Below are 26,856 nucleotides of genomic sequence, written 5' to 3' on the forward strand. Positions count from 1 at the left end.
ATTCTGATATGAATGATGTACATCTATATAACAAATGTTGGTGTTAAACATGTCACAACACGACTCATCCACAATTCACACAATACAACATGGGATAATTCCTGTTAAATCACTTCATTGAATGTCTTGTAACATGCTGCGTTGTGATATGTCACTAAAACGAACCATATCACCACAACTCACTCACACATCACCACCAACTTGTACAGCCTTGATAAAGACCTTCGGTAGAAACACGTGTTGGCTCTCCTCATGTGATCTCTGATTAAATCAAGACTGAATATACATTGAAGTGCCCTGACTTTTGATGAAATTGAATGAACCGCATGTGATTCTCATTCATGGATCCAGCACTGTTACACACAGGGTTTCTGCAATCCTCCTTCCACAACACAACACTACCGGAACTCTAAAAGATAGGTACGCTCTGGTGTTGGATCTGCTGCAATATCCTTACCCTGAACGATATTATAAAGGATGGGAGCCGTGTTTCCTTTCAGGATTTACAACATACACATGGGTTACCTGAACCTGAGTGGTACCATTATGCTCAGCTCTCTCACGCCCTACACACACAAATAAGGGACTTTTGGGAGATTCCACCCTTGTTGCCTCTTGAGATGAACGTTTTGCTGGAGGTTATTTCCTCAAAGGTCACCTCTGCACTATACCAGGTTGTAACATCTTTTACAACCCATGACCTTTACAGATTCAAGACTAACTGGGAAACGGATGTGGGGAGCATAGAGCCAGAGGAATAGTTGGAGGCACTGATGTTCCCACATGAGGTGGCGGTCTCGTCTAGACTTAGGCTTATTCAACTGGACATCTTGCACACGATATATTACTTGCGCACGTTGCTTTTCAGGTATGGGTAGGTTGCTCATTCGTGGTGCCTCAGATGTAAAAACACAGGTGGAACCTTTTTTCATGCACTATGGGAATGCTCACTGATACGCCGCTTGTTGGAACAGACCCTTGACAGACTAGCAGCAGCCATGGGGGCTGCCATACCTTTCAAACCAAAGTTACTGCTTTTGAAGATGTGGGGGGGGACACCTCATATAACCGCTATGAGAAATATTTCCTTTCTACTGCTATTGCTCTAATTAAACATAGCATTGCTATGAGGAGGGGACAGCCGGAGAAACCCAGATACAATAAATGGGTGTCAGATGTTGATATTTGCATGTCATTGGAGAAAATAGTGTATAATACACAGGGCTGCCCCGATACATTTCAGAATATTTGGGGTAAATGGGAGAATGCCCTTAAAAGTTAACTGTACTCTCAGGTATTAAAACTAGTAGTGTGACACGATACTTACCTTTTGCTTGTGTTCACACAAGCCTGTTATGAATAGTGTCCAATCGTGTTGTACGTTTTGTAAAACTAATAAAAAGGTGTTTAAAGAAAAAAAGAAAGGACTACAGCTAGATACTGAGACAGCCTCACAGTAGCGTAATAAAAGGAGAAGCATATATATATTTTTGTTTTACTTTTTATTTTAACAGTTTATGTACAAAACAGCAAAATCATATAGATCTGGAGAATCCAGAAAACAGTAAGTCCAAAAATATGAAAACAGTTCACGAAACAAATATATACATTACAAGACAAACCCCCAATAAAATTCACAACAACCCATTCTCACCCCCCTCACCCTCACATACACAAGTACAATGTCAAGTCTAGCATAGCTGAATACATTTACCCCAGATCTTCTCAAATAAGCTCATTTTTCCTTCTCTTCTGAAAAGGAGAAGGAGTTGAGGAATCATAGAGAAAGGCTTGGAAAGTTCAAACCTGGGACGTGCCGAATGCAAGCACGAAACTGAAGATCCTCTGTCGGGACGTGCAACCTTGGAGAGAAGAGACACAGGGGATTGTGTCACGCTGGGGAAACTAAACCTGACAGAAGCAGCAGCAGACAAGCAGTGGTGTGACCTGTGGAAGGTATACTGTGCGGCCCGTGAACGATGCAGAGACTGCTCCAAAAGTGGCAACATGCAGCCACACTGGAGACGAACGAAGGACCGTAAGGAACACAGAAACGCTTTTGAAGCAGATGGATAAGCTGGGACCGAGCTACCAACCAGTGACACTAATATAGAGAAAGGTAACGGGAGAGGCGGGAGACCCGGGGAGGGAACACGTGAGGAAGGGACAGAGACAGCCTACTCCTCCAAGTGAAGCAGTACCTATTCTGCAGTATGTGAAGAAGTATGGGACACAGCATACTCATCCCAGTGAAGCAGTAGCTATTATGAAGTATGGGAATAAGTACGGGACATAGCTTACTTGTCCCAGTGAAGCAGTAACTATTCAAAAGTGTGTAAATAAGTGTGAGACCCAGTTTACCTATCCCAGTGAACCAGCAATAATTCATAAGAGTCTGAATACATAAGCCTAATCTTCCCAATGAAGATATAATCATTCATAGGCAGGAGAATCACAGAGGGATTCACCTTACTCATCCCAGTGAAGAAACAAGTAGCAAAGGAACTGAATGGAAAGAGAGTCAACTGAATAAGAATAGTAGAGGATCACAGCATCCAAGTACACGTGAGGGAAGCAATAAAGAGGCACTCCAAGTTGCCAATAAGGAAAAGGGTCAAAACCCTAAATTGAAAAACCAAGTGACTTTTGTTCGAGGAGAAATGGGGAGGTTCAGGGGCTATGAGTCCCCTAGACGAACTGAAAGAATGTGTTCATTAAATAACCAACATCTATTTAAAAAATAGCTTACTGAAGCTGTGAAAGCTCCTCCAGGAGAATGAAGTCATTCTCCTGGGCCTCTTTTGTTGTTTTGATAAAGTGGTAGGTTGAGCATAGATTCGTTTTTGGATGGAAGACAGACTATTGCTTTGGACTACACTGTTGACGACGAGCACTATAGTTAGTTTTGCGTTAGGCAGGGAACCCCCTTAGAGTAAGGATAGACAGGACTTTTCTTATCATTTTAATAAAAAACATACTGTGAAATGACACCACTTGGTCTGTCTCCTTCTCTTGACCTACCACACCACCCTATGCATGCATCCCTATTCTCATCTCTCCACATCCTACCTCTACCCCACGCAAACAGCCACTCACATCCCATGTACTTAATGTAAGTCTGTTATGGCAACCAGAAAAAGGATTGCCTCTGTGGCCTGTGTCAAAAACAATTTGAGCCGGACCACCTGAGGTTCTAGAAGCAGCTCAAGATCTTCCTTTTCGCTTCTGCTTTCTCTCTCTCTCCTCTGCTGACCTACCTATCTGCTGCGCTGACTGGGTGTCTGGCTACCCTCAGAATCTCAAGTGGCACCAGGCTCCTCCACTGCCTCCAGGCCTAACACGTACTTAAGTGCTGTATCTGCAACCCTACAGTCCCCTGCATACCCAGAGCCGTGCTGCCCTGGCTGCACTTACTCAGAGCAATGCTGCCCTGATTGCACTTGCTGCCCTCACTCCCCCTGGCATTTCTCCTCTCCCTTCCCCCCTACACTTGCATGATCCGAATGACACAATGCCTAGTAAGCCCATTTGTTTTGTCCTCCCTCTGTCTTCCCTACCATGTCTTGTCGCACCTAGAAACACTTGTGTACAGGCACGTTATAAATGACCCATATCATATCATGAGCAGAGACACGCCCTTTGAGGGTCAGCAGCAGACAACAGCATTTTGTTATTTTTCCCAGCATTGGGCTTCATATTTTAAACAACAGTGCAGAACTGATGGTGGAGGGAAATGGGGATTTCTAATTGTCCTGCAGGTATTGTTGAAAGAGCCACATTTGTATTGTTTTGCAGAAAGGATGGGTGGGGTATTTCGAGCCTTTGCTGAGGTTGAGTTCCAGATGGTCAGACAAGGCAGGAGAAGGACTGCTTGTGAGTCCTCTTTCTATGGGTTAGCTTAAACTCCACACTTTAGCTAGTTTTGCTACATGAGGTTAGAGCAACTCCAGATGTGTGGAGTTTAGCCACACCGTATATTGGTATTCGTTTGAGACTGCTTTGTTGGTGATGTAGGCAGTTTTAAATATAATCCTGTTGGGGAGGGGAGCCAGTGAACCTTGCGCAGTGTTGGATCCTGTTCAATTTGCGGGAATCTGTAATCAGGCTGGCTGATGCATGGTGGACAACCTTAAGAGGTCCCAGGCGTGTGGCTGGAAGCCCAGTAAGGAGGACGGCTCTCTTGTCTACGTGTGAGATAGGGAAGGCTTGGACCACGATGGGGAAGTCATGCAGGGGGATGAAGGGATCAACTTTTTTTTTTGTTGTCTTTTTGGATATGTGCTTTTGGAAGGAAACTGTATTACAAACAGTGCACTATTTGTATGTAGGGCAATGTGGCTGGGTCAAAAAGTGGAGAAAAACATAAAACTCTGCTCCACTTGGAACCACAAGAAACCTCAATGCGCATTTGTCAGAAGAAAATCAAGGACTGCGTGAGGTATGTTGGGGAGTGAGAGATGGGTGGGCGCGGTGACGACGTGACAGAATGCCCTGGGGAGACAAGTATGTATCCAGGGACAACCATATGCAGGGGCAATCTGTGCCATAGCCCAGGGCACTGTAATCATGGGGGCCTCACAGGCCCCAGCTACCAGGTGAATACCAAGTTTCTACCTGTTCTATCATGGCCGAACTGTAACCTCCCAACCCCCTACAAACATGGAGACAAATGTCATCAGCTCTCTAGTGGCTCAGGAGCCACTGCACATCACATCCTGTTAGTGGCTTACAACATCTTTTTGTTTCGGCATAGCTTTTTAAAGTGGAGGTCATTTAGACGTGATGGTGTAACCCTTGTTTTTGACAACACGTTCTTAACGTTTCAGTGATAAACAAAAGAACAATAAAGAACCCATTAGCTTCCCAAAATATACTTTTTTCAAAGGCATTTAAAACATTCACAGTAAAGAAGTGTTAAACTATCACATTTATTTTCATGTGTTATTATTTGACACAGAAAAAAGCATTTTTTGTAGAATATGACATTTTCCTCACATCATAAATAAAGTGTGCCTTTGTCAAACGACAAAGTTAGCTTTGACAAGTCATCTTTTTGTGCTTTTTCTTTAAGTCTTGAAATTACATTTCCTAAACGCAAGCCATATTCTTTTTTAACTTTACCTGAACCCCATTCTGGTATTTGTAGTCTTAACTTTAGAGGGGGATGGTAGTCTTTCTGCTTAACCTATTTCTATAAGGATTTACATATGTATCAGTGTACTTAATCATGATTTGTCCATGTATCAAGTCGTCTTTGCACAGGGGGGGCTCCAGGTATGGGCTTGATAGGGCTAAAGAACCCTCCACCCCGCCCGCCGCCCCACTTTGACACAGCAGGCATCAATCACTCTGCTGTTATGCGCAGCCCAGGCTCAGCCCAGGCTCTGCCAGCAAGAACCTGTCACATGTTTCACCTCAGAGAGCAGTGTATTTACTTAAGCAAATATACCGCTCTCCAAGGTGAGAAAACAGTAATTGAAGTGAACGTAGAGGCAGAGGACAAAAGGCTGCCCAGGCGATATCAGTAGACCGGACCCCCCAATCCCATGTTGCAGCTAAAAGTTTAACTGCTGGCTCAGCTTTTACATGGCCCATGCTTTCAATAATTACCATGAACTAAAAATAAGTATATTTGTGTGCATGCAGGGATCTATGCATGTATGAATGTGTGTGCATGAATGTGTGTGTGCATGCATGTATGTATGAATGCATGTGTGCATGCATGCGAGGGAGTGTGTAAGTGGTTGCATGTTTGTATGCTAGGAGGTGTCTGCAAGTGCACACCTAAGAATGCAGTGTGAATGGTGTACATGGTGCGACTGAGCATGTTAATGAGCGCACAGTCTAAATGTTCCAGGTGCTCGTGTGAATGACAGATCAGCTGTGTGGGTGCATGTGTCTCAATTTCCCCGTATCTATGTGTATCTGTGTGTATGCAAGCTGGGGCCTGGGGAGGGGCATTGGAGCATGAACATTTTTTGACAAGAGCATGGCATGTTTTGGGGCAAAGGAAAGTCAATTTTCGTGTTTTTATGTGATGGTGGGCTGGGGGCGACGGGGAATACTACAGTGGGGCTAGCTTAGCTGGGTCTTACTGTGGCATGGAAGGTTGTACTCCTATTTGTTAGGGAGAATTCTCTGTTAAGGCTAATTTCCCAAACCTAGTGAGTCCCCCAGCAGCTTTGCTGGATTTTTGGGGTTTATTTTTTTCTCCTGCTAAGAGTGAGACTCTTTTTCTCCCACTCTTAGACATGATTTGAGATATCCTTTGACTTTGTAATGTGTTTTATGGGCTATGGGGTCTTTTACTCCATAGGGTTTCATGTATTTTTGGTAAGTGTGTCACACAGCACCCTCAGTGCAGTAACACAGGGGTGTCATAGTGACCCCCAAACATAGACTCCATACCCTGGGACTGACTACTGTCTCCCAGGGCATGTAAACTCACCATTGACTTTACTAGTCTTAAATTGTGACCAGAACCAGTACAAACCATCATATTGTGGAAGTACTTGTAGGGGTAATTAGATTACCCCTGGGTCTGTTTTTCGAGGGGGCACTGTGCAGTTCCCCCGCGTCGAGTTTCTGACTGGTGGCAGTGGTTACCACGCGAAATGTTAAAGATACCAGGGGGTTATTTATTTCATATTTATTCCCCGGTTGGGTCTTTTTGCCAGGACTCGGTTTTAAAATGCCGTTTGTGTTCGCCTCTGTAACTCCAACCCAAATCGAGCCCTTTGTTCCACTTTTTGGCGGGCTTCTCCACAGAAGCCTCCAAAAGTGGTGCCACTCTGTCTGGGTCTACAGGATGTGTGGGAGGGGGGTTTAGGCACCCTGAACTGAGTTGCTGTGAGGTTTGCACATTTCTTATCTCACATTCTTAGGAGAATAGGGTATGTCAAATACTATTCCAGTAAAGTTAGAAAGGGAAGGTGGTTGAAATATTAAACTAGATGCTGTTTTTGAGAATAGAGCATTTCTTTTTAGTTTGTTTTCATTTCCCTTAACTAACTTTCATTTAGAAAGATGAAATGCCCCCAAGCCAAGATGGTGAAACACTTTCACAGCAGTGATTGGTTCAGTTTACAGTATGTAACATTGTGATGTCATTTAGAATGTTAATAACAATTCTCAACTGCCTTTCATTAAAGTATGCATCCGAGTAGGTCATATATTAGTTAGCTCCAGTTAATTTCCACTTTAAGTTACCCTTTTTAAAAGAGTCAAATATCCTTTGAGAGTTCTAAAAGTATAATAGTCAAGTAACAGAAGAAGAAGCCTGCAGTAGAAGAATTCCAGAGTAAATCAGTTTGCTGAGCTAGTGAAGAGCCTTGTTCCTAGAACACTGATAAGCTAAGTGGACTTCTGAATCTTAAGTGAAGACTCTAATTTTTTCTGAAATGTTATTCATTTAAAGACTTTAAATAAGCATTTCGTTTTTAGCACTTGAGCGTAATATCATTTTTGAGAAGATATAGTCAAGGATTCTTTGATGATAATATATTCATATAAAGAAAGTTCAACAATTCATTTTTTTTTGGTGTATATTAATGTTATCTATATTAATAAGGCGCGCAGTTCGTTTCGCCGTGTTTTTTAACAATTAACAAAATTCTTTAATATATATATATATATGTATATATATATATATATAACTAACGTCTGGTTCGTTTTTGGTTTCGAGCTCGCGCCGCGTACTTCAGTGGATTGAAAGCGCGATTAGAGAAAAGGACCTAACGACGTTGCGCGTACGTCGCGGCCATTTTGAGTTTTCATTGTTTTCCTCATTTTTTGATACGTAGTAGTAACGGAAAAGAAAGACAATTTAAAGACAGTGTTTTGGGCTCCGTTAACGCAGCATTTGCGAGCTATTGTTTATTCCTGTTCAATTAAGAGTTCTTTCAAGAGAAGTACAAGTTTAGCAAGAAACATTGGGCCTCATTAGGACCCAGGCGGTAAGGGGTTTACGGCGGTGTAAACAGCGCCGACCCTTACCGCCTGATTCCGAGGTCCCTTAGCGCCATGGAGGATTTAACACCTGCTTTTAGCAGGTGTTAAAATCCATGGCGCTAAGGGACCTTGTTGTTAATTACGCCACCGTAATTTACGGTGGTGTAATTAACGCCTTCCCCACTCCCATTATGCCCTATGGGGCAAAAATGGGAATGGGGAAGGGTAAATGGGTTAATGGGGACTTACCGCCCCGCCAACCTCGGAATGGGGCGGTAGGTCCGCCAACCACCATGGCGTAAACATAGTTTACGCCATGGTGGTAAAGGTACGACCCAGGCGGTAACTTACCGCCTGGGTCGTAATGAGGCCCATTATTTTCTAATTTACTTCGTAAAAGGAATTGAAGCATAAATACATTTTACAGCAGGATTATTTTTTAAAGAGTCTTCAGAGAAACAAAAGGTAATTACCTTACACATATTTCTTTTAGCATTTATGATTCCTAGTTCACACAACAATTAGACAATAGTAACAATAATGTTTTTTTGGATATATTTTAATAATTCAGGATTACCAGATACTAAAAAGAGCAAGGGAGCAGAAAGACAAATAGAAGAGATATCACTAAAGGATCTACAGTCAACATACATCTCTTTGAAGTAGCCTATTAGCAAATCAAGCTTAGGCAACAGGTAAAAGTTATTTGAGAAAATATAATAGACAGTGGTCAGTAGTGATTAGAAGACTGATTCATTTAAAGTTGTATTTTCTTTAAGGATCATCCCATTTGAGCTAAACTTTCCTTGAAGACGGTCTGAAGTACCTGCAGTGGGAGTTCTTGTCTTTTGTTGTTTTATCCATTCCGCTTTCCCCTTGGGTTTCCTGGCCAATAGTTTTAAGAAGCAGTGTTGTTGAGCAGGCAGGCTTAGGGGGCTAGGTGGGCCAGCTTCACTCCTGCAGGATCCACTACTTCAGTTCTTCTGACAGTTGCCTCAGCAACTCAAGTCGCACTCTTGTGTGATTGGCCCAGTGGTGAGCCGCCCGGCTCACCACTCAGCATGTTTGAGTGACAGCTAGGACTGATAAATGGGGGTTTTCTGCATAAAAGCAGGGCTTTGGGGACTGGAACTTCAGAAGTCACCACAGGACCAAAGAATCCGAAGAGGGAGAAGCTGAGCCAAGCTGCAACGACAACACCACCGGTGGAGCCCTGCTGAACCGTCTCACCACTTCCCAACGACAGAGAAGATCTTCATCCCGGAGAGTCTTCTTCCTCTGAACTGGTGGGGATAACCAGTTTGCCCTACTTTTCGCCTTCCTGGATCGTCTCGTGGTCGAATCGCCCGTGCCAAGCACCCCGGCGGCCGGATAGCCACGCTTCACCACTACCGCGAATAAAAGGGTAGTACCTTTTAATCGGGAAACTCCGCGGCTGGTTTCTTCCCTGGCAGTGCAACGACCTCCAGCTTTCCTCCACGTCGAGATCTTCTCTTCCCCTGGACGAAGCACCGACTTGCACCCGCTGCCAGGCACAACTGCCCCCGCTGGAGCTTTCTCACCATTTCAGGTACTGTGTCCCGCCTGGTCTCCCTTGCAACAGACTGTTCAAGGTGTCCCGTAAATCCTTGACTTTCTATCCTGGGGTGACTTGGGACCTGCTAACTAACTTTTTCTGAACTAATCCAACCCTTTTCAAACTATGTGCAACAACGCTTTAAAGTACTATTCAACTGTGTGATCTTGGACACATTCCGTCTTGCTCTCTCCAAGAGTGGGCCTGGCCTATGACTTTCTTGCTCCTCTGTAGACTCTGCCTTTTCTGACTTGCTCTGGTTCTCCTCAAAGTGTTGGTATTGTGTACCTCCCTAATTCTGCCTTTTTCACACCCTTTTTAACTAACTTATTGGAGTGCCATTTTAGGTTAAGCGCTCATCTCTGTCTGAAAATAAGTGGTGTTTTTACTAAGACTTGTTCAATAAGTAATCAGGGATGTATATATATTAATAGTGACTGTGTTTGAACTTGCTTGCCATATTAGTTAGTGTATATTACAAAGTGTGTTTTTAAATAAATAATTATATACTTTTATACCCAAGCCCTGGTCAGTGTTTGCTTGTGCTACTGTATCTTTGTACCTATTTTGTATACTCTATATATTGTATAACTCTTCTTGAGAGTAGTATGGCTGCTCAGCCACAGCTACCAGGTAAATCTGGGTGGTACAGACTGCTACCAATTGGGTTTACTGCCAACACCTCCCATTAAATCCAAAGGCAACATGATTAGTGTTCTCACATGGGGAGGGCATGTTTCCTTATTGTGACTTGGGTTTTTATTTTACTGGCGTTAAGGTCAATGGCAACATAAATATTCTTACAATGGGGGAATATAACATGATGAGTGCCACATAAGTGTTCTAATATGGGGGGATTTGTGTAATGATATATGCATGGCCATGAATAGGCACTGCCAGCATGAATATGTTTTTAACACTGCAAGAATACTGGCATTTATTGTGGGCAAAGGCATCATGAAAATGTGTTGGAAAATGCTCCTGTGCTCTGTTGGTGGCTTGGCATTTATAGGATCTTTTCATATCATACTTTACAAACTGATTACAAACTGTGTGGCTTTTAACTTTAACAGAATTTTAAAAGATAGTATACTGTAAAATGCACCATTTTAAGCCATTGTTTAAAAGATTTTCTTGGAGAGGAGCGAAAGCCCCCAAGCAACCCTTGGTTGCTTCGGACTCCTTCGCTACACTCAGTCAAATGAGCATATTCATAGGAAATGTTTCCGCCCCTCCAAAAGATTTTACCATTTGCCACTGCTTATTTGCCCAAATTATAAGTCCCTAGAAATGTATTAGCTGATACTGTGCGCTATTCCAGGAAGCCTGGATCATGATATTGCCACATAGGATCCCTGACGCCAAGAGTTGTGCTGTGGATCATGATATGGAAAAAGCTATAGTAAAGGACTCTTGCACGTGCCCACGTGAGGGTCCCTTTACTCTTAAATTTAAAAAAAAAGCTGGTTACAAGCGTAAGAGTGAGAGGAGTGCCGCGCTAACAACGGTTCAACACTTCAGAAGGGTTGCAGGCGCTCCGGCTCTGTCACTGCCGCTGCCCGGGCTCTTAAGCGCTGCAAGCATTGCCACCCACAAAATGGCTAGCAATCATCACCGCCGGCCAGGTCACCCCTGAAATGAATGGTGCTCCCCCAGCAGGGAGCGTCCTATGCTTTGAGCCCTTCTGGGCTAACTTTAAATGAAGGGGCCAGCCCCCACTCGACAGGTGGCCCACTTGAACCCCTGGGCCACACCTGGCAGACATGGCCCAGGTTGAGTAGTGTTGGGGGGGGCTCTCCACGCTGCCACTGAGTGCTGGGCTGCAACGGACATACACAGCCCCGCCCATTTAAAGATTTTGGGGCCCCCCATACATTGTTGCTGTTGCTACAGCTGCCTGCCACCCCGTACTGCCAGCATGTACCAACACCAGAGAGAGTGCTAGGACGAAATAACATCAAGCGAGCAGAAGCCAGTAGAGGCCTTGAGAAAGCTCTGGACAGGTTGTAAGTAAGGTTTTATTTATATAGTTTTTAATACAGTGCAGTGTAGGGGCTTTGTACATATATTTTAAAGACTTTGATATTTTTAATATTTATATTTTTGTGTTTACTTTTTAGATATGCAGCTGCTAGGAGTAATTCAAGCGGTATCTTGTGTTTGGCCCTTTTATACACAAACTCACAAAACCCTGCTGGTTTACCCGAAAAGTATGTAAGTGAACATTTAACAACTAAAGAACCGCACAGCAGTATTCCTTTGTCCGCCTTTCCTTTTGGGCGACAATTACAATACCATATGTCTTTTCCCCTTAGGGGTATCTGAAGGTCCTGTCCTAACCTCCTGATCTTCCCTGCCCTCACCACCTTTATAGTGTGGCTCACCAGGGTGTTCTTGAACCCACGAGAGCGGGTTTTGGTGACAGGTAAGAGGCGGGTCAGGCTACAAGATAAGGTACATGTTATATATTGTGTGCCCGCCTACACCTGTCTCCCAATAAGGTGTGTAACACGATAACCCTGCTACACATTACATATGCAAAACATATTTTGCCACCCAGGACCTGCAAAAACTAGGGTTGGCCCAGTCCGTAACCTTACTAACTTAAAATTGCAATAAACAATTTGGGAAGGAGTTTATGAAAGATGGCTGAGCTTCTACGTGGTTTAAACAATGAGGATGACAGGGCTGTCTATGATGGACCCTTTAACAGTAAGATTGATAATGTAGCGATTTGTTTTGGGAGTGGCAGGAAAGCAGAGCAAGTCTCCTTTTAGGAGCATCTAAATGTTAGTGCTGGAGAAGGCACCATGCTAAGGGCACTGGAAACCTTCATCTAGCGTTTAGGGACAGTCTTGGCACTAGAAATTCGAGGCGTATTAACCCAATCACCTCAACCCCACCCCTGCATTGCCAATGCTTCTCTAGGCCGCAAGGGCATTCTGAATCCATCTTCGCGCTCATTTCTGAGCCTCGCGAGCGTGCCATCTACAAAACACACTTGTTTGTTAAGTATACACCTGCCTCCCTGCAATATGGACTGCGTCGTCTCATTTCACACGGGACGACAGTCTCCAGATGGGAGGTGGGATTGGATTACTACAGACGTTCGCTAGATTTCAGGCAGCACACTTGTGGGCGAAAGTCTATCTCATCGTAATCTGATCGCAGGCGCCGCCGCAGCTCCCCTTCTCCCCCCACGCCCCCAGTGGTAGGCACAGTCAGTGGAAGTGTGCCAGTCGGGAGAAAGGCGGTCGGCACAAGCCGGCTTTGTGGAAGTCGAGCAGGGCCCTTCTGAATCCGAGCACTCATACAAACCTTTCATTTTGGCCCCCTTCACTATGCATTCAATCAAGAAACCGTAAAGTCACATGGCCATAGGCTGTACAGTGTGCCTCTGCTTCAGTATTAAGGTACACACAAAAACTATCGGCTTTCAATATCCAATTATCAAAAAGAGGTGGATGGATACAATGACCCTCCTATTACAGTGTTCAATGTAAAATGAATCCTACCACGATTAGTATTGTCTGTGGTGGGGGATTAGTAAATCTGTGGTGGGGGATGGGTCAGCTAGGCCAAAAACAGGCTTTTATGATAGAACAAAAGAAACAGAAAAGTTCCATGCCAAGAGGAATGTCCTAATGAAGGCATACATAACACAAAAGCAGGAAGGTGAAAGCATCTCCAGATCTATATTTACATGTCACCATGACACTGTTGTCATAACATAGAAGAGACCACCCCCGCCCCCACCCCACCCTGAAGCAGAACTCGGTAACAGACTAAGATAAAGAGACTCCTAACGTGTTAAATGAATTTCCGAAGTCATGCATGTGCTATGGTTGGTTGGTGTTATTGGTTGAGGATTTCCAGAAATACTGCATGTGATCTGCAAATCTTCAAACATAGGTTAGATACAGCACCTAACCCCCACCACAGAGAGAGCAGACTGCCATATCAGAAAGTCAACACCCCCCCAAAAACAACGTCAATGTCGAAAAGGGTCAGTGCTAACTCTCAAGCGCACTAGGCATTTGGCTGCGCAACAGTCTTTGGTCATACAGTTTAGAAATTGCTGCCAGGTCTCTTTTAACTTCTCCGATTTGGCTGTGATGTTTCCAGCCAAAAGTACCTCCATCGTCCAAAAACCTTTCAACCACAGACTTAGGTCAAGGGCCTCGTGGGGTCCCAAAAGTTCCCGAGCGTTTTCCTTTCATGCCATACAGTCGCACAGATGCTTCTTTCCATAAAATCAGGTATTACTCCCATTGCAGTGGTGGGATACCCTCAATTGCATACCACCGCTCCACTCATGCTCTTCAACACGCAATTCTCCCACACGTCGTAGTTGTGTATCTATTTGGTATCAGTTGGGTTCACACTGGATACGACTGAAAGAAAAGTTATTTTTTAATTTTTTAAACTTTACAAAATACGAAGGTCAGGATGTAGAAAATTATGCCGGGAGCATAACCCGAATAACGGCAAATACCGATGTCTTATTCGCTCTAATGATGTGCTGTATTATGTCAGATTATGTCTTGCTTTGCTTTCTCTCTTTCTATTAATACCACTTTGTTCAAGGCTGGTAACCGCTTTGAAGCAGTTGGAGTGACAAAAGAGCCAACCAATTGAAAAAAGCAGCTTCATGAAGAGGACCAAAAGGCCAAAAGTAGATCTACATATCTAAGCTGGAGGCAGTTCTCTTCACCCCTGGTGGACCTAAGCACCCCCGGGCTGCCCTTTTACCAGGACCAGTTCACTGCAGCACAGGATCAGAAGTGTAGACAAGAAAGGATTATGCAGATGAACCAGAAGACCCCAGGCACAACCTAAGAGAAATCTATCCTACCAATCCACCATAGAAATCCCTTGAAAAACGCCCAGCAAGCCTCAAGAAGATCCAAGGAACCGTGGGCCAGAGCATTCCTCCCAGGGGAGCCATAATACACCAACTTCCGGACAAGCATCTCTGGTGGTGGTAATGTTGCGCGGTATAAATGACACAATACACAAGAACAGTCTAACGGGTCATTTTACCTGCTCAATACTGGGCTTTTCAAAAGGGGGGCTTTCCAGGGCCCCCTCCACCACAGGCTTTCCCATCTGTAGGATGCACTTTCTCAAAAGCTAAACAAAAAAATGAAAAGAATCAATAAGTGTCATATGTTTTGGAGTAAACACGTTTCTGGAAATTAAATTAATATACTATTTTGTTAATTTATGCAAACAATCCAAAAAATATACCAGTGCATAATTGACTTCCTATAATATGACATGGTCAGCCAACTAATGCTGTTATTTAGCAATTTTAAAGTCAGTTCACCATTTTTAGTATTGGTTAATACCTATAAGCCAAAACGATTCCATCGGCATACCGGTAAGAGGGAGATGGCATGTGAGGAGGGACACACCGTTTGTGGGTTTATTTACCCACCCAATGCCTGCCCATGGCCAAGCTAATCCCTATGGCCATTGCCACCCACTAATTGTGTCTCGCCACCCAAAGCACAGCCTGCTGGGATCTCCGCGCTAGCTGTATCAAGCAGTACCATCACACTTGGTGCTGTATATGAGTCGGTGTTATGTCTTTCTAAGCAGTCTTCTGAGTGGTAACAGCTTAATTGCAGCTGTAAATGAGCGACTGGTGAAATGCACATTTCTTTATTTTAAATACACCTTGTTATTGTTTTACAAATAAGGAACACAACAAAACTGTCCGATGATTAGGTGGCAAACTGCTATTACAAGCATCGCCCCCAAATACATGCAATGCAATGATTCGTTTCATCAGCCCAATACTTACAGCAGTGAGGAAAAATTCAAGTAGCCATAAAAAGTCACTTGCCACTACAATGCCATATATACACATACACGGTGAGGTATCTTGTACCGTATGAGACGTAATCTGGTCGAGATCCCAATTTGTCGCAGAAACATTAATGCTTCCATCCACCCATTCCCCAGATTCTAGCATACCAACATCCCTCTCCCACCTTTCTTTGAGATGACTCAGGACTTAGTCCATAACCTGGTACAGGCTGGAAGTGACTTCAGTGACGATGCGTTCGGGGAGTGTATTCGCCTCGAGTGGAGAACATTGTGCAATCCCATCCAGGGATTGAAACTGGGAACCCATAGCATGAGCGAACTGTATATAATGGTAACGCTCGACGTCGGGAAATCCAAATGTGTTTTGGAGGGTGTCAAAGGGAAGGAGGTGTCCCTCCATCACCATGTCAACCAGGGTTGGTATCTGACTGCGTTTCCATATCTTAAAATGACCCATTTTATTTATTTTGGGTAGGTGTGCATTATTCCATAAGGGTTGGGCCAATGCCGGCTTATCTCCCCATCCTATGTATTTATGGGCACCTGCCCATGTGCGGAGAGTGTGCCTCGTCATCTGTGGGAGTAGTCGATGCGCTCGCTGGCCTTTGTATAGCCCTTGGATAGGTAGCAGTCCCTTCATCCAACCCGTCTCCACTTTCATATGGGTAATCTGGGGGTCCCATGCAACCAGTCATTTACCACACCCGACTGCCCGGCCCAGCAGTATTGTTGTAGGTTGGGCCGGCCAATCCCACCACCATCCCATACTGAGCGTTGCAGAGTTTTCAGGGAGATACGTGGCTGTTTCCCTCCCCACAACAAATCATGAAGTGTTGCAGCAATCCTAGCAAAGACTGAGGCAGGGAGCGGGGCCATTTGAAACACATAAAGGGATCTTGGCAACGTCAACAAATTAAAGAGAGACGCTTTACCTAGCAGATTCAGTGTAAGCGGCTTCCAGTGCCCAACATCCTGACTAAATCTGTCAACAAGGGTGCAGAGATTTGTCTGAAGTAATTCAGAGAGATGGAGCCCCAACTGAATACCCAGGCAAGTGAAGCCCGTTCTGGATTACTGACAGAGGCAGTCCTGTGGAATTGCTTCCTCCCCCTCCACCCCCATGGAGCCAATTTATTTTAAGTCCGTGCAACTCTTGGTATTTGGTCGGTGTTCAGGTAACTGCCTGACAGGAGGCTGAAGCATTGTCCGTGTATATCAGGAGGTGATCTGCATACAGAGAAACTCGATCTTCGTCCCCCAGACCCACCGAAATCCCAACCAGTCAAGGGTGCATCCTAAGTTTGATCGCAAGAGGTTCTATGGCATATAGCAAGGGAGAAAGGGGGAGCTCTGCCATGTTTCCCGCCCCAGGGAGAAAGTCCTGGACGTGACTCCATTAACCCTGACCTCTGCAACAGGTGAGATGCAAAAGTAAGCAAGTCCAGCTCAGGCTGCTTTGCCCAAAACCCATGTGTGACATAATATCCCATAGAGACTCCCACCGGACCAAATCGAACGCCTTCTCAAAATCGATTGAGAGAAGTGCAATCGACTTGGGTATTTCGGAGGCTTGATCCATGACTAGATGCACTCTGCAGAGGTTCACTCAAGTGGATTTGGCAGGCATGAACCCACAATGATTCAGGTGAATTAAGGAGAAGATCACCCTCAGGAGATGGTTGGCCAGGCCTCTCGCGACAATCTTTGCTTCCCCATTAATGAGTGATATTGGCATGTATGAGGCACAGTATTCAGGCAGTTTCGTGAGGTTGAACGGGAAGGATACCATCCAGCCTACTTTGGGAGAGAAAGTGGTGTAATGGTCCAGTAACAAGATCAGGTTTTTTCCAGACTTCTAGCAGGAAGCCATTCAGGCACATAGCCTTCCCAGTCTGTAAATGTGAGATGGCTGCGGCTATGTCTTCAGCCGTGATATACGCTTGCAGATCCTGACGTTGTTGATTCGACAGCTGTGGGAGGGAATCCTTTGCAATAGCGTACATTCTCTCAGACTACTGCTCTTGTAGGGTACAATATAGTGATTCGTAGTACTTGGCAAACATTTCAGCAATATCTGAATCTTCTACCACTGCATTCCTTTTAACATAACTCAATGCTCTCACGTTCCTGCTACCCTTGTCCCTCTTCTCCAACCATGTCAACATCTTGCCCGATGTATCACCTGATTCATAGCTCTGACTATACTTAACCCAATGTGCCTGCTTAGCATTGTCTAAAGCTATATTTCTGAAAGTTCCTTCGGCTGTAAGCAACACTTCACGAGAGAAGGGAGTTCCCAAGGCGAAAAAAGCTTCTGCTGCGATCGATGCTCAATCGGCTTCCCGCAATGTTTGCGCGTGTTGTTTCTTCTTCGCCGACACCATTGAGGTAATAAAAATGTCTTAACTAAGTGTGCTTACGGCAACCTGATTTACGTCTGTTCCTTGCACTGAAGTCTTGCTAAAACAAACATTGACAAAGCCAACAGTTTTTGCTTTTGGATAGGTATTAGATAGGCATTCCCCAGGCACTGCTACCATATGGCCAGGAAACAAAACCATTTTCCAACTGTTGCCATCTCAAGACCAGGTAGTACCGTTGTGGCAGTGCCTGACAAATGTCTATCCAATGTCCTTCATCACTCAGCTCGGCGGGTGGGTGCTTCACGTATCTGTCCTCAAAGACTGAGTTATTGTCCACCTACTGTTTTGTGAAAGCAGGGAAAAGCAATAAACACCTGGTAAAGCCTGCCCCTAATGGTGGAAGCCTACTCTGGGAAAAGTGAGCTTAGTTGACATATTCTACAGTATTTCATATGCAAACACCACAGCAGAGCATTAAAGCCAGTACCACAGAGTCTGTAATACTGTCGTGGGAGTCACGTTTGGCATTGTTTGTAGCCTAAACAGCGGCAGATAATTTTCACAGGGAGCACAAGTAGCTACAAGAATCAGGCATATTAAATATCATTGCTCTTACATTGATAGATTGGTTGAATTTTAAGAATTAGATGCACAAGATAACCGCACAGGCCTCCAATGCACCGTTTAGGCAATCCCTAGAGTCTTAAGAGCGTTCTTATAACAAAACAGGTGAATTGGTACTTCACATATTCACCCCCAGGAAGTCTCTTGACACTATAAACATATACCCCATATGTATTGTTATGACAGAAAAAGAGTTCGAGGACTGCATTTTGGAGGAAGAAAGGTACGTTATTTCCATTACAGAGAGCTGCATCCACATGTCTTAATGTCCAGGAGCAAGAGCCTCTACCAAACAGGGAGGTTTCTTTCCAGAATATGGTACTTATACTCCAAGTGAGGTTGATGTGTACAGTCACACAGAGCATGCCTCCAACTTAATAGTGTTCATGCTCGACCACAGAAGGATGAAGGGCTAAGAGAGCTTGCCAGGATTCAAACCTGCAACCTGATAAGATCTAGCGGGCAGGAATGGACAGGCACAGACCAGCTGCGAGCCCCTTCTTGTAGAAACCAGGTACGCTTTATTTACATATATACAGTTGTGAGATTCCTGTTACTCTTGAGGTATTTACATGACAGAGAGACATAGTATAGACCACCCACCGGCCACCCTCTAGCACACCCAGCTCAGGCCCAACTGACACTCTCAGAACACTCACACACAGCAACACTCCCCAACGTTCTACTGAGCTGCCAATCACTCCTAGCTCCAACATTCTCACAGCATTCACGGATGGCCAGAAGGCACAGGACAACATAAGCACATCACAACACAACCATGCAACGCGATGCAGACCTGGTTTTGTTGGATTAGTTCACTGTCGTCTCTGGATGGGGCTCATTGGAACTGAAGCTTTGTGTCCTCCAACATCCAGACAGAACCGGTGCAAGCTTATCCAGTTGTATTTATTGCAGTGACATATATATCCAGTACTTCTGTGTCTATTTATAAGCTATCCTGAACCCGAACCCTTATATGAAATCCACCAGAAATGATGCACTGAGAGTAGGTTAACATGAGAGATGGATACCCAGCCTTCCAATCTACATGGTAATGCTTTGGAGGCACTTTATATTAGTAAGAGTCTTTCATTATTCTCATAAATAACTTTTAACAACACTGGTTTCTCTGATGTGTACGTCTCCTCCTTCCACCGTCCTCTTCACAATAGTATTCAACCTCACATTTTATCAGTGTTCAGAATCATTTGATCACATAACGTCGGGCATGGAAACCGGACTCCCTATCCCTCACCCACCTTCCATCCTCACCCGAATCTACCCAGGCTACCAAGACCTTTATCCCTGCATTCACTCCTAATATTAGTCCGTCTGGTCAGAGGTTCAACACTTTATTCTTCATCCTTTGAAAGGAACAAGTTACTTACCTGTAACTGTTGTTCTCCAGCATGGGTCTGGCATGGATTCACATGCTCATGAATATTCTCCGTCGTCAGTCTCAGTTTCGTTTCTGAACTGTCTTTCTTAGCAGCCACCAATCACTGGTCTCTGGGTCATACTGCCCTCAGCCAATGACTGCCCTCTCCCTAAGCCCCTCCCCTGGCAGCCATCCTCAGATTTGGTAGCACGTAAAGTGGCAGTAGGACCAAGTGAAGAGCCGCAAAGGGTGAATCCATGCCAGACCCATGCTGATGAACAACAGTTACAGGTAAGTAACTTGTTCCTTCTCCAGCATGGGGTCTGGCATGGATTTACATGCTCATGAATACAAGAATACATAGCAGTACACACATGCACAACCATGGGAGGTGGCAAGGCTCAACATTAAGCATTTCATAAACTCAACATTAAGCATCTCTTACCTCCTCATCAAGGCCCACCTTCAGGCGAACGGGTTGCGCAGCACTGCCTGGCTGACTCTGGACTCCTCTCTGGAATCCCAGTCGACGCAGTAGAATCTCGTGAAGGTGTGCGTCGACCTCCACGTAGCAGCCCTGCAGATGTCCAGCACTGGCACACCAGATAGGAACGCCGTGGTAGCAGAGATCCCTCTGGTCGAATGGGCTTTCGGACAGCCGGGCAACGGTCGGTTTGCCAACCGGTGACAGTGCATGATGCAGCCGCAGAGCCATCTGGAAATGGAAGCCTTTGAGAGGGCCTTCCCTTGGTTCACAGGTTCAAAGTTCACAAACAGCTGTGATGTCTTCCGAAAACTCTTCCTGCGGTCCATGTAGAACTTCAGTGCTCTAGCTACATCCAGCGAGTGCAAAGTCCTCTCGGCCGGCGACGAAGGTGACGGGAAGAAAACAGGTAACACCAAGGGCTTGTTGAGATGGAAGTCCAACGGCACCTTGGGCATGAAGGAGGGGTGCGTCCTCAGCACCCTCCTCGTCTCGTGGAAAGTCAGGTATGGAGGTTTACAGGAGAGGGCCTAGATCTCTCACACTCGCCGTGCGGAGGTGATGGCCACAAGAAACGCTGTCTTCCACGACAGGAACTTCAACGGTGCAGAATGCAGAGGCTCGAATGGCGGCCCCATGAGCCTGGTCAGCACCACGTTGAGCTCCCACGTCGTGGCCTTCACCGGCAGGAACGATCGGAGCAGCCACTTCATGAACTCCTTCACCAGGCGATGGGACCACAGGGATGAGCGCCCCGGAGTTCTGGTGTAGCGGGAGATAGCCACCAGATGGATTTTGATGGAGGCATGGGCCAGCCCCGCCTTGGCCAATGGCAATAAGTACGGCAGTACTTGAGGGGCCGTAATACGCAGAGGTTTAATCTTCTGTGCGCCGCACCAGACAGAGAACCTCTTCCACTTATGTCCATAGCACTTGAGAATTGAGGACGCCCTGGCCTTTGCAAGCCCCTCGTTGCAGTCTGCCGGGATATCGTACCCTCCAAACTCTAGTGCTGCAGGAGCCTGGCCTTCAAGTTCAGCGACCCTGGGTCGTGATGGAGGATGGCGCCTCCTTCTCTGGCGAGGAGATCCGTGTCCATCAGCAGCTTGACTGGGGGGGACGCTGACAAGTCCAGAAGGTCCGGGAACCAGATCTGTCTCGGCCACGCCGGTGCGACGAGGATCATCCTGCACCAGGACCTCTTGAGTTGGTTGATGAGTCGCAGCAGCAACGGCAACGGCGGGAACGCATACAGGAACAGGCCGTCCCAGGGGAATGAGAAAGCATCGCCCATGCTCCCTGGCTGGGGAAACCTGCTGGCAAACCTCCGGCACTTGGTGTTCGCGCCGTCGCAAATAGGTCAATCTGGGGGCTGCCCCATCGTTGGAATAGCCGATACACTTGATCCTGCCGCAGCTCCCACTCGTGGCATGAGCGCAGCTCCCTGCTGAGTGAGTCTGCGATGGTGTTCTTTATTCCTGCCAGGTGGAAGGGCACCAGAAACATCCCCTGGGCGACGCCCCAGTGCCACAGATCCTGGGCCTCCCTGGATAGGGCTGGGGATCTGGTGCCTCCCTGCTTCCAGATGTAGAACATCGTGGTGGTGTTGTCGGTGAAGATCCTCACCACCTTGCCCTTGAGGGACAAGAGGAACGACCGGAGGGCCCAGAACACGGCTCGGAGCTCCAGGACGTTGATATGTAGTGACCTCTCCTCTGGCAGCCAAAGGCCTCTTGCGTGGAGATCTCCGGTGTGCGCTCCCCACCCCTCCAGCGAGGCATCCGTCGTCACCGTCTCCTGATGCGCCGGGGTCTGGAAGTTTGCACCCGCCGCCAGATGCGCACGGGCGCCCCACCATCGGATCGCTTGGTGGAAGGTCTCGTTGAGCGGGATCCTGTCTTCAAAGCTACCCGCCGCTTGCATCCACTGGGCGTTGAGGAACTCTTGCAGTGGCCGCATCCGCAGTCTGCACAGGCGCACTAGGTAGATGCACGAGGACATCATGCCGAGAAGGGACTTCATGGACCTCACCCTGGCCACGTCCATGGCCAACAGCCGCTGCACCTTGCCAATGATGACCTTCGTCCTTTCCTCCAACGGAGAGGCCAGTCACGCTACTGTGTTGAGCTTGGCTCCCAGAAACAGTGCGACCTGCCACGGAACCAGGTGGGATTTGGTGAAGTTGATGGAGAAACCCAGATCCGTGAGCAGTTGGACCGTCTTCACTGCTGCCCGATAGCGAGTTCTCTTGTCCTTGCTCGGATGAGCCAATCGTCCAGATAGGGGTAGATGTGGATCCCTTGCAGGCGAAGCCGCACCGCCACTGGTGCTAGACACTTGGTGAATACCCTGGGCGCCGACTTCAACCCGAAAGGAAGGGCCTTGAACTGGTAGTGCTGTCCTTGGACTATGAATCTGAGAAACTCTTGATGTCCTTTTAGAATGGGGATGTGAAAGAAGGCATCCTCCAAGTCCAGTGACGATAGAAAGTCGCCTTCCTCCAGCTGCCCCAGCACGTGCTGGAGGGTGACCATCTGGAACTTCTGGGCCTTGATGTACTTGTTTAAGCGACGAAGGTCCAGGATGGGTCGCCAATCGCCGGTCTTCTTTCTTACGAGGAAGTATCGTGAGTACACTCTCAAGCCCCAGAGCCTCTTTGGGATGAGCTTGATGGGTCCTTCCTTCAGCATCGCCCTTACTTCCAGCAGCGGTTGAGGGACGTGGTTTTCCTCCCTGGCGTCGGGTGGAATGCGGGGGCACTTCTTTAGAAACTCGAGTATGCCCGGGGGCCAGGGCATCCAGCACCCTACGGTCAGTGGAGATGGACTCCCACACGCTGACGAACTTCGCCAGTCGGCCTCCCACCGGGGTGCTCCTGTGGGGGCCCGACGCTACGGCCGGTTCAGTCCTGCTTGGCAGTGGCCTTGCCGCCTTGGCCTCCTTGGCGATGACGACGAGATCCTCCTGACTTTCCGCGTCCTCTGTAGGCCTCCTGCGACGAGGATCGGGCTATCTTGGCGGAACGTGGAGGAGCCGCCGCCGAATACTTTGGAGGCATCTTGCTTGCCTCCGGAGTTCTGAAAGGGCGGCCGTCGTTGCTGCAAAACCCCCAAGGCCCGGGCTGTCTCAGTGTCGGCCTTGATGGCCTGCAGCGACTCGTCCACTGTCTTGCCAAATAGATTGTTCCCGTCGAAGGGCACATCCTGGCGGAAATCGGTCACCTTGAGCCAACCACGCCGTCGAAGACAAACACTGGTGCCCAACTGGCAGAAACCGGTGTCAGCAATGTCCGTGGCCACCGTTATGGCGTGGTCCGATGCCACTTCGCCTTCCTGCAGGATCTCCAGGGCCTCCGCCCTCTTGTCGTCCGGGAGGAAGTCCAGCAGAGGAGCTATCTTAAACCAAAACTCTCTGTCGTAGCGGGCCACAATCGCTAAGGCATTGGCTGCATTAATCGACCCGTCGCTCCATGGCGTCCAGTTTCTTCCCCTTGTCGTCTTCTTCTTGGCCGCCGCCGAGACGACCGAATCCGGGGTCAGCTGCGCCCTAAGGCACAGAGGGGCGGAATCCGGGACCCGGTACTTCTTCTCGTACTGGTCTATCTTGGCAGGAGTCATGGACAGGTTCTTCAGGAGCAACAGCCCCTCATCCCAGATGTCGTTAAGTAATGGGACCGAGAGGACCGTCTTCCTTTTGGCCTCACGCCGTTGATAGTGGAAACCTTCCTTCTTCTGTTCTTCGGGGCAGAGCTCGAAGAGCTCGGATGCCCTGGCAATCGTGGCGTGGAAGGAGCCAATTTCGTCGGGCGGGGAGGCCCAAGGAGGTGGTGATGGAAGGCCCATCCCGCCGTCACCACCGTCGTCATCCATCCCTGTCATGGCCGTCTCCGTTCGCGTGTCATCCCTAGGATCAGGGGAAGGAGATGAAGGCTGCGAGGGCCGTGAAGGCTGGAAGAGCAGGGGGGGTTAACTCTCCTCCGCTTGCTTGGAGGGCTCCCCGACGGGCCAGGTTCCGCTGGATCGTCCGTTGGTGGTAAGGGCACCCTCGTCCTTATCTCCATACATAAGGCCTGGATCGCCATCAAGATGGCTCCCGAGTTGTCCTGAGGCTCGGGTACCAGCTGCGACGGGCGCAACGGTTGGGGAATGGAATCCTCCCCCTCCATGGGAACCTTGTCGGCACCACCGTCGCTCTCTTCGTCCACCTCGTCGGGATCCCTCCCGTGGGCCCAGACTTCCTCGAACTTCTTGTTGAGGATCTTCACGACTCCAGCCAGCTCCTCTTCAGAGGCTGTATCCGTGTCCGTGATGGCCACCGGCCCCCCTCTTTTTCCACCGGGGTTCTCACGGGGGTCTTATCGATGGGCTGAAAAGAGGATTCCCTCCACGGTGGCAGGGAAACTCTGGGCCCCGAGGTCGCCTCCGCGGGGGTAGCCTCCACAGGCTTTGCCAGGGCCGCCACGACTCCCTCGATAGAGGCCTTAGCCAGGTGAATCAAAGCCTTCACGACTTTAGGCGCGCTTGAGGCCTTCACCTTGGGGGGAGGGTCACCGCCTCGCTACCCCTCGGCTATTTCCGTCGGGATCGACCAGGGCTTCTCCAGAAGCTTACCCGTGTTCTCCGATTTCCTCTTCCCCGAGCCAGAGCGTTGACTCGTGGTTGATGGCGTCGGTGATAGTGCACCCTGGCGGGCAGCCGAGGAGCCCGACCGTGCGGCGCTCCCGATGCCCGCGGACTCGCGGTGCTTAGCCTTTTGTTGGGCCCCCCGTCGCCGAGAGCGCCCTCAAAGGACTTAGACGATCGCTCGGACCTCTTCTTCTTCTCACCTACCGGTGGGCACTTCCCTTCCAGCCAGTTGGTGAGGCGGATACGCCAATCCCTTATGGTCCGTTCCGACATGTTCTTGCAAAACGCACAGTCCTTCTCCATGTGCGTTTTGTCTTCGTGAAGGCAGTAGAGGCATCTACATTGCTTGTCCTCCTTGAAGACATTCTGCAATCCGCATCCAGGGCAGTTCCTGAACAGCTTGGATCCGGGCGTCGAGCTTCCTTTGTCCTGGGCCATGTCCACGGGTTAGGCCTGAAGGTCTTCTGGAATCCTCCAAGAACGTAACTATGAAAAATTCGCCCCTGAGGGGCGTAGAAAATTCCGAAACGGGTCCCCATTGATCGGAAGTAGAAACGGTCCACCGAGGCTCGATTGACCGGAAAAATGAGAATAAACTCTTTGAAAAATCGCAAAACGCAGTAAAAGCTCGAGAGCTATAGCACGAGGACTCCCAACACTTGAACATGCAGTAAAAATCTGAGGATGGCTGCCAGGGGAGGGGCCTAGGGAGAGGGCAGTCATTGGCTGGGGGCAGTATGACCCAGAGACCATTGATTGGTTGCTGCTAAGAAAGACAGTTCAGAAACGAAACTGAGACTGATTTTTTCTTTACCGAGGATTCCCAACCTGACGACGGGTAATATTCATGAGCATGTGAATCCATGCCAGACCCCATGCTGGAGAACCTGGCAATCTACTATCCTCTCTGCTAACACCATGTTTCAAAAAGGAATTCAGAGATCCCTCTGGAGGGAGGTATGAAAAACCCATCAGAAGTGATACACGGATTGTAATAAAAAGTGTTATGAGAAAATCATCCTACCTACCACCATTCTCGTCAAGCATATAAACTATCAAAATTGGTGTTGCACAACGATAAAGTCTATCATCACTTGTTTTTAACATATACATGGCCCCACTGCCAAGACTAATCAAAAGCACTGAGTTCCATGGTACAACTATACGAACGACATTGAGATGGTAACTGAACTTGACTGTAACATATCCCTCGCTAGCTGCCTTATCGAGACAAACATCTGGATGACCAATAACAATTTCAAAGTAAAGCCAAACAAAATGGAAGTTATGGTCAACCCCATACAACAATGCACTGCAAGAGCTGCTCGCTGACCTGCAGAAATGGATACCTCAACAGTGATATAAAACCTTGGAATTCCAATGGACTGTGGACTCACACTAGAACCACAAGTCAATGGCATAGAAAGAAAAAGCTTCCACTTCCTGCACTCAATCAGACATATAATTCCTGCACAGGACACTTGCCCTCATCTTGCTGATACTCTCGCAGATAAACTATGCAAGCAGCCTATAATTTCCGGGTATACATTTCAATTTCTAGCTAGGGTAGCCAAACTTTAGAGACAGGAGGGACCATATCACCTAGCTATCGGTGAAGAAAAGTATCCACTTTAAAACACTCTGCATTGCACACATAACACTACATAACACTACACAAGCAGGGAGCAGAATTCCATCAACCAAAATCATCCCTACCAAACATGAAGGATTCACAAATCTAGATCATCAAAACCATGCACTACGAGAGGAATGAATACAAAGTCGTAGCTTTCGCCACGCTCACAGCAAAATGATGGAGCCCCCTTGCCTAAAGAAATCCATTCATAACAGCCTGGCAGAATGCCCGTATGTGACACAAAGAGGAGGCGCCTTCATTGATGAGCAGAGCTATCACAGCGGCAGTGTTGCCGTTGATGACTGAAGCCTGCCTGCAGCCATGCTGGAACTACTGGTGCAGTGGTGTGGGCCCAACGTTTGTTCCACTTGGCTGTCCGTCTTTG

The 26,856-nt window shown here is 47.4% G+C and overlaps 1 protein-coding gene across 6 annotated transcripts in view; it reads right to left on the reverse strand.

The window, feature by feature from the left end:
• Nucleotides 1–26,856, reverse strand: part of KAT2B (lysine acetyltransferase 2B) — a 942,804-nt gene that overhangs the window by 540,843 nt on the left and 375,105 nt on the right. For all 6 annotated transcript variants that reach the window (XM_069648872.1, XM_069648870.1, XM_069648875.1 and 3 more), the window contains exon 4: nt 14,570–14,659. In XM_069648872.1, coding sequence (XP_069504973.1) covers nt 14,570–14,659 — 90 coding nt within the window. The remainder of the gene's footprint in view (nt 1–14,569; nt 14,660–26,856) is intronic.

This window comes from Ambystoma mexicanum, chromosome 2q, assembly GCF_040938575.1.
Source record: "Ambystoma mexicanum isolate Mex_15411 chromosome 2q, UKY_AmexF1_1, whole genome shotgun sequence".
NCBI classification, from domain to species: domain Eukaryota; kingdom Metazoa; phylum Chordata; class Amphibia; order Caudata; family Ambystomatidae; genus Ambystoma; species Ambystoma mexicanum.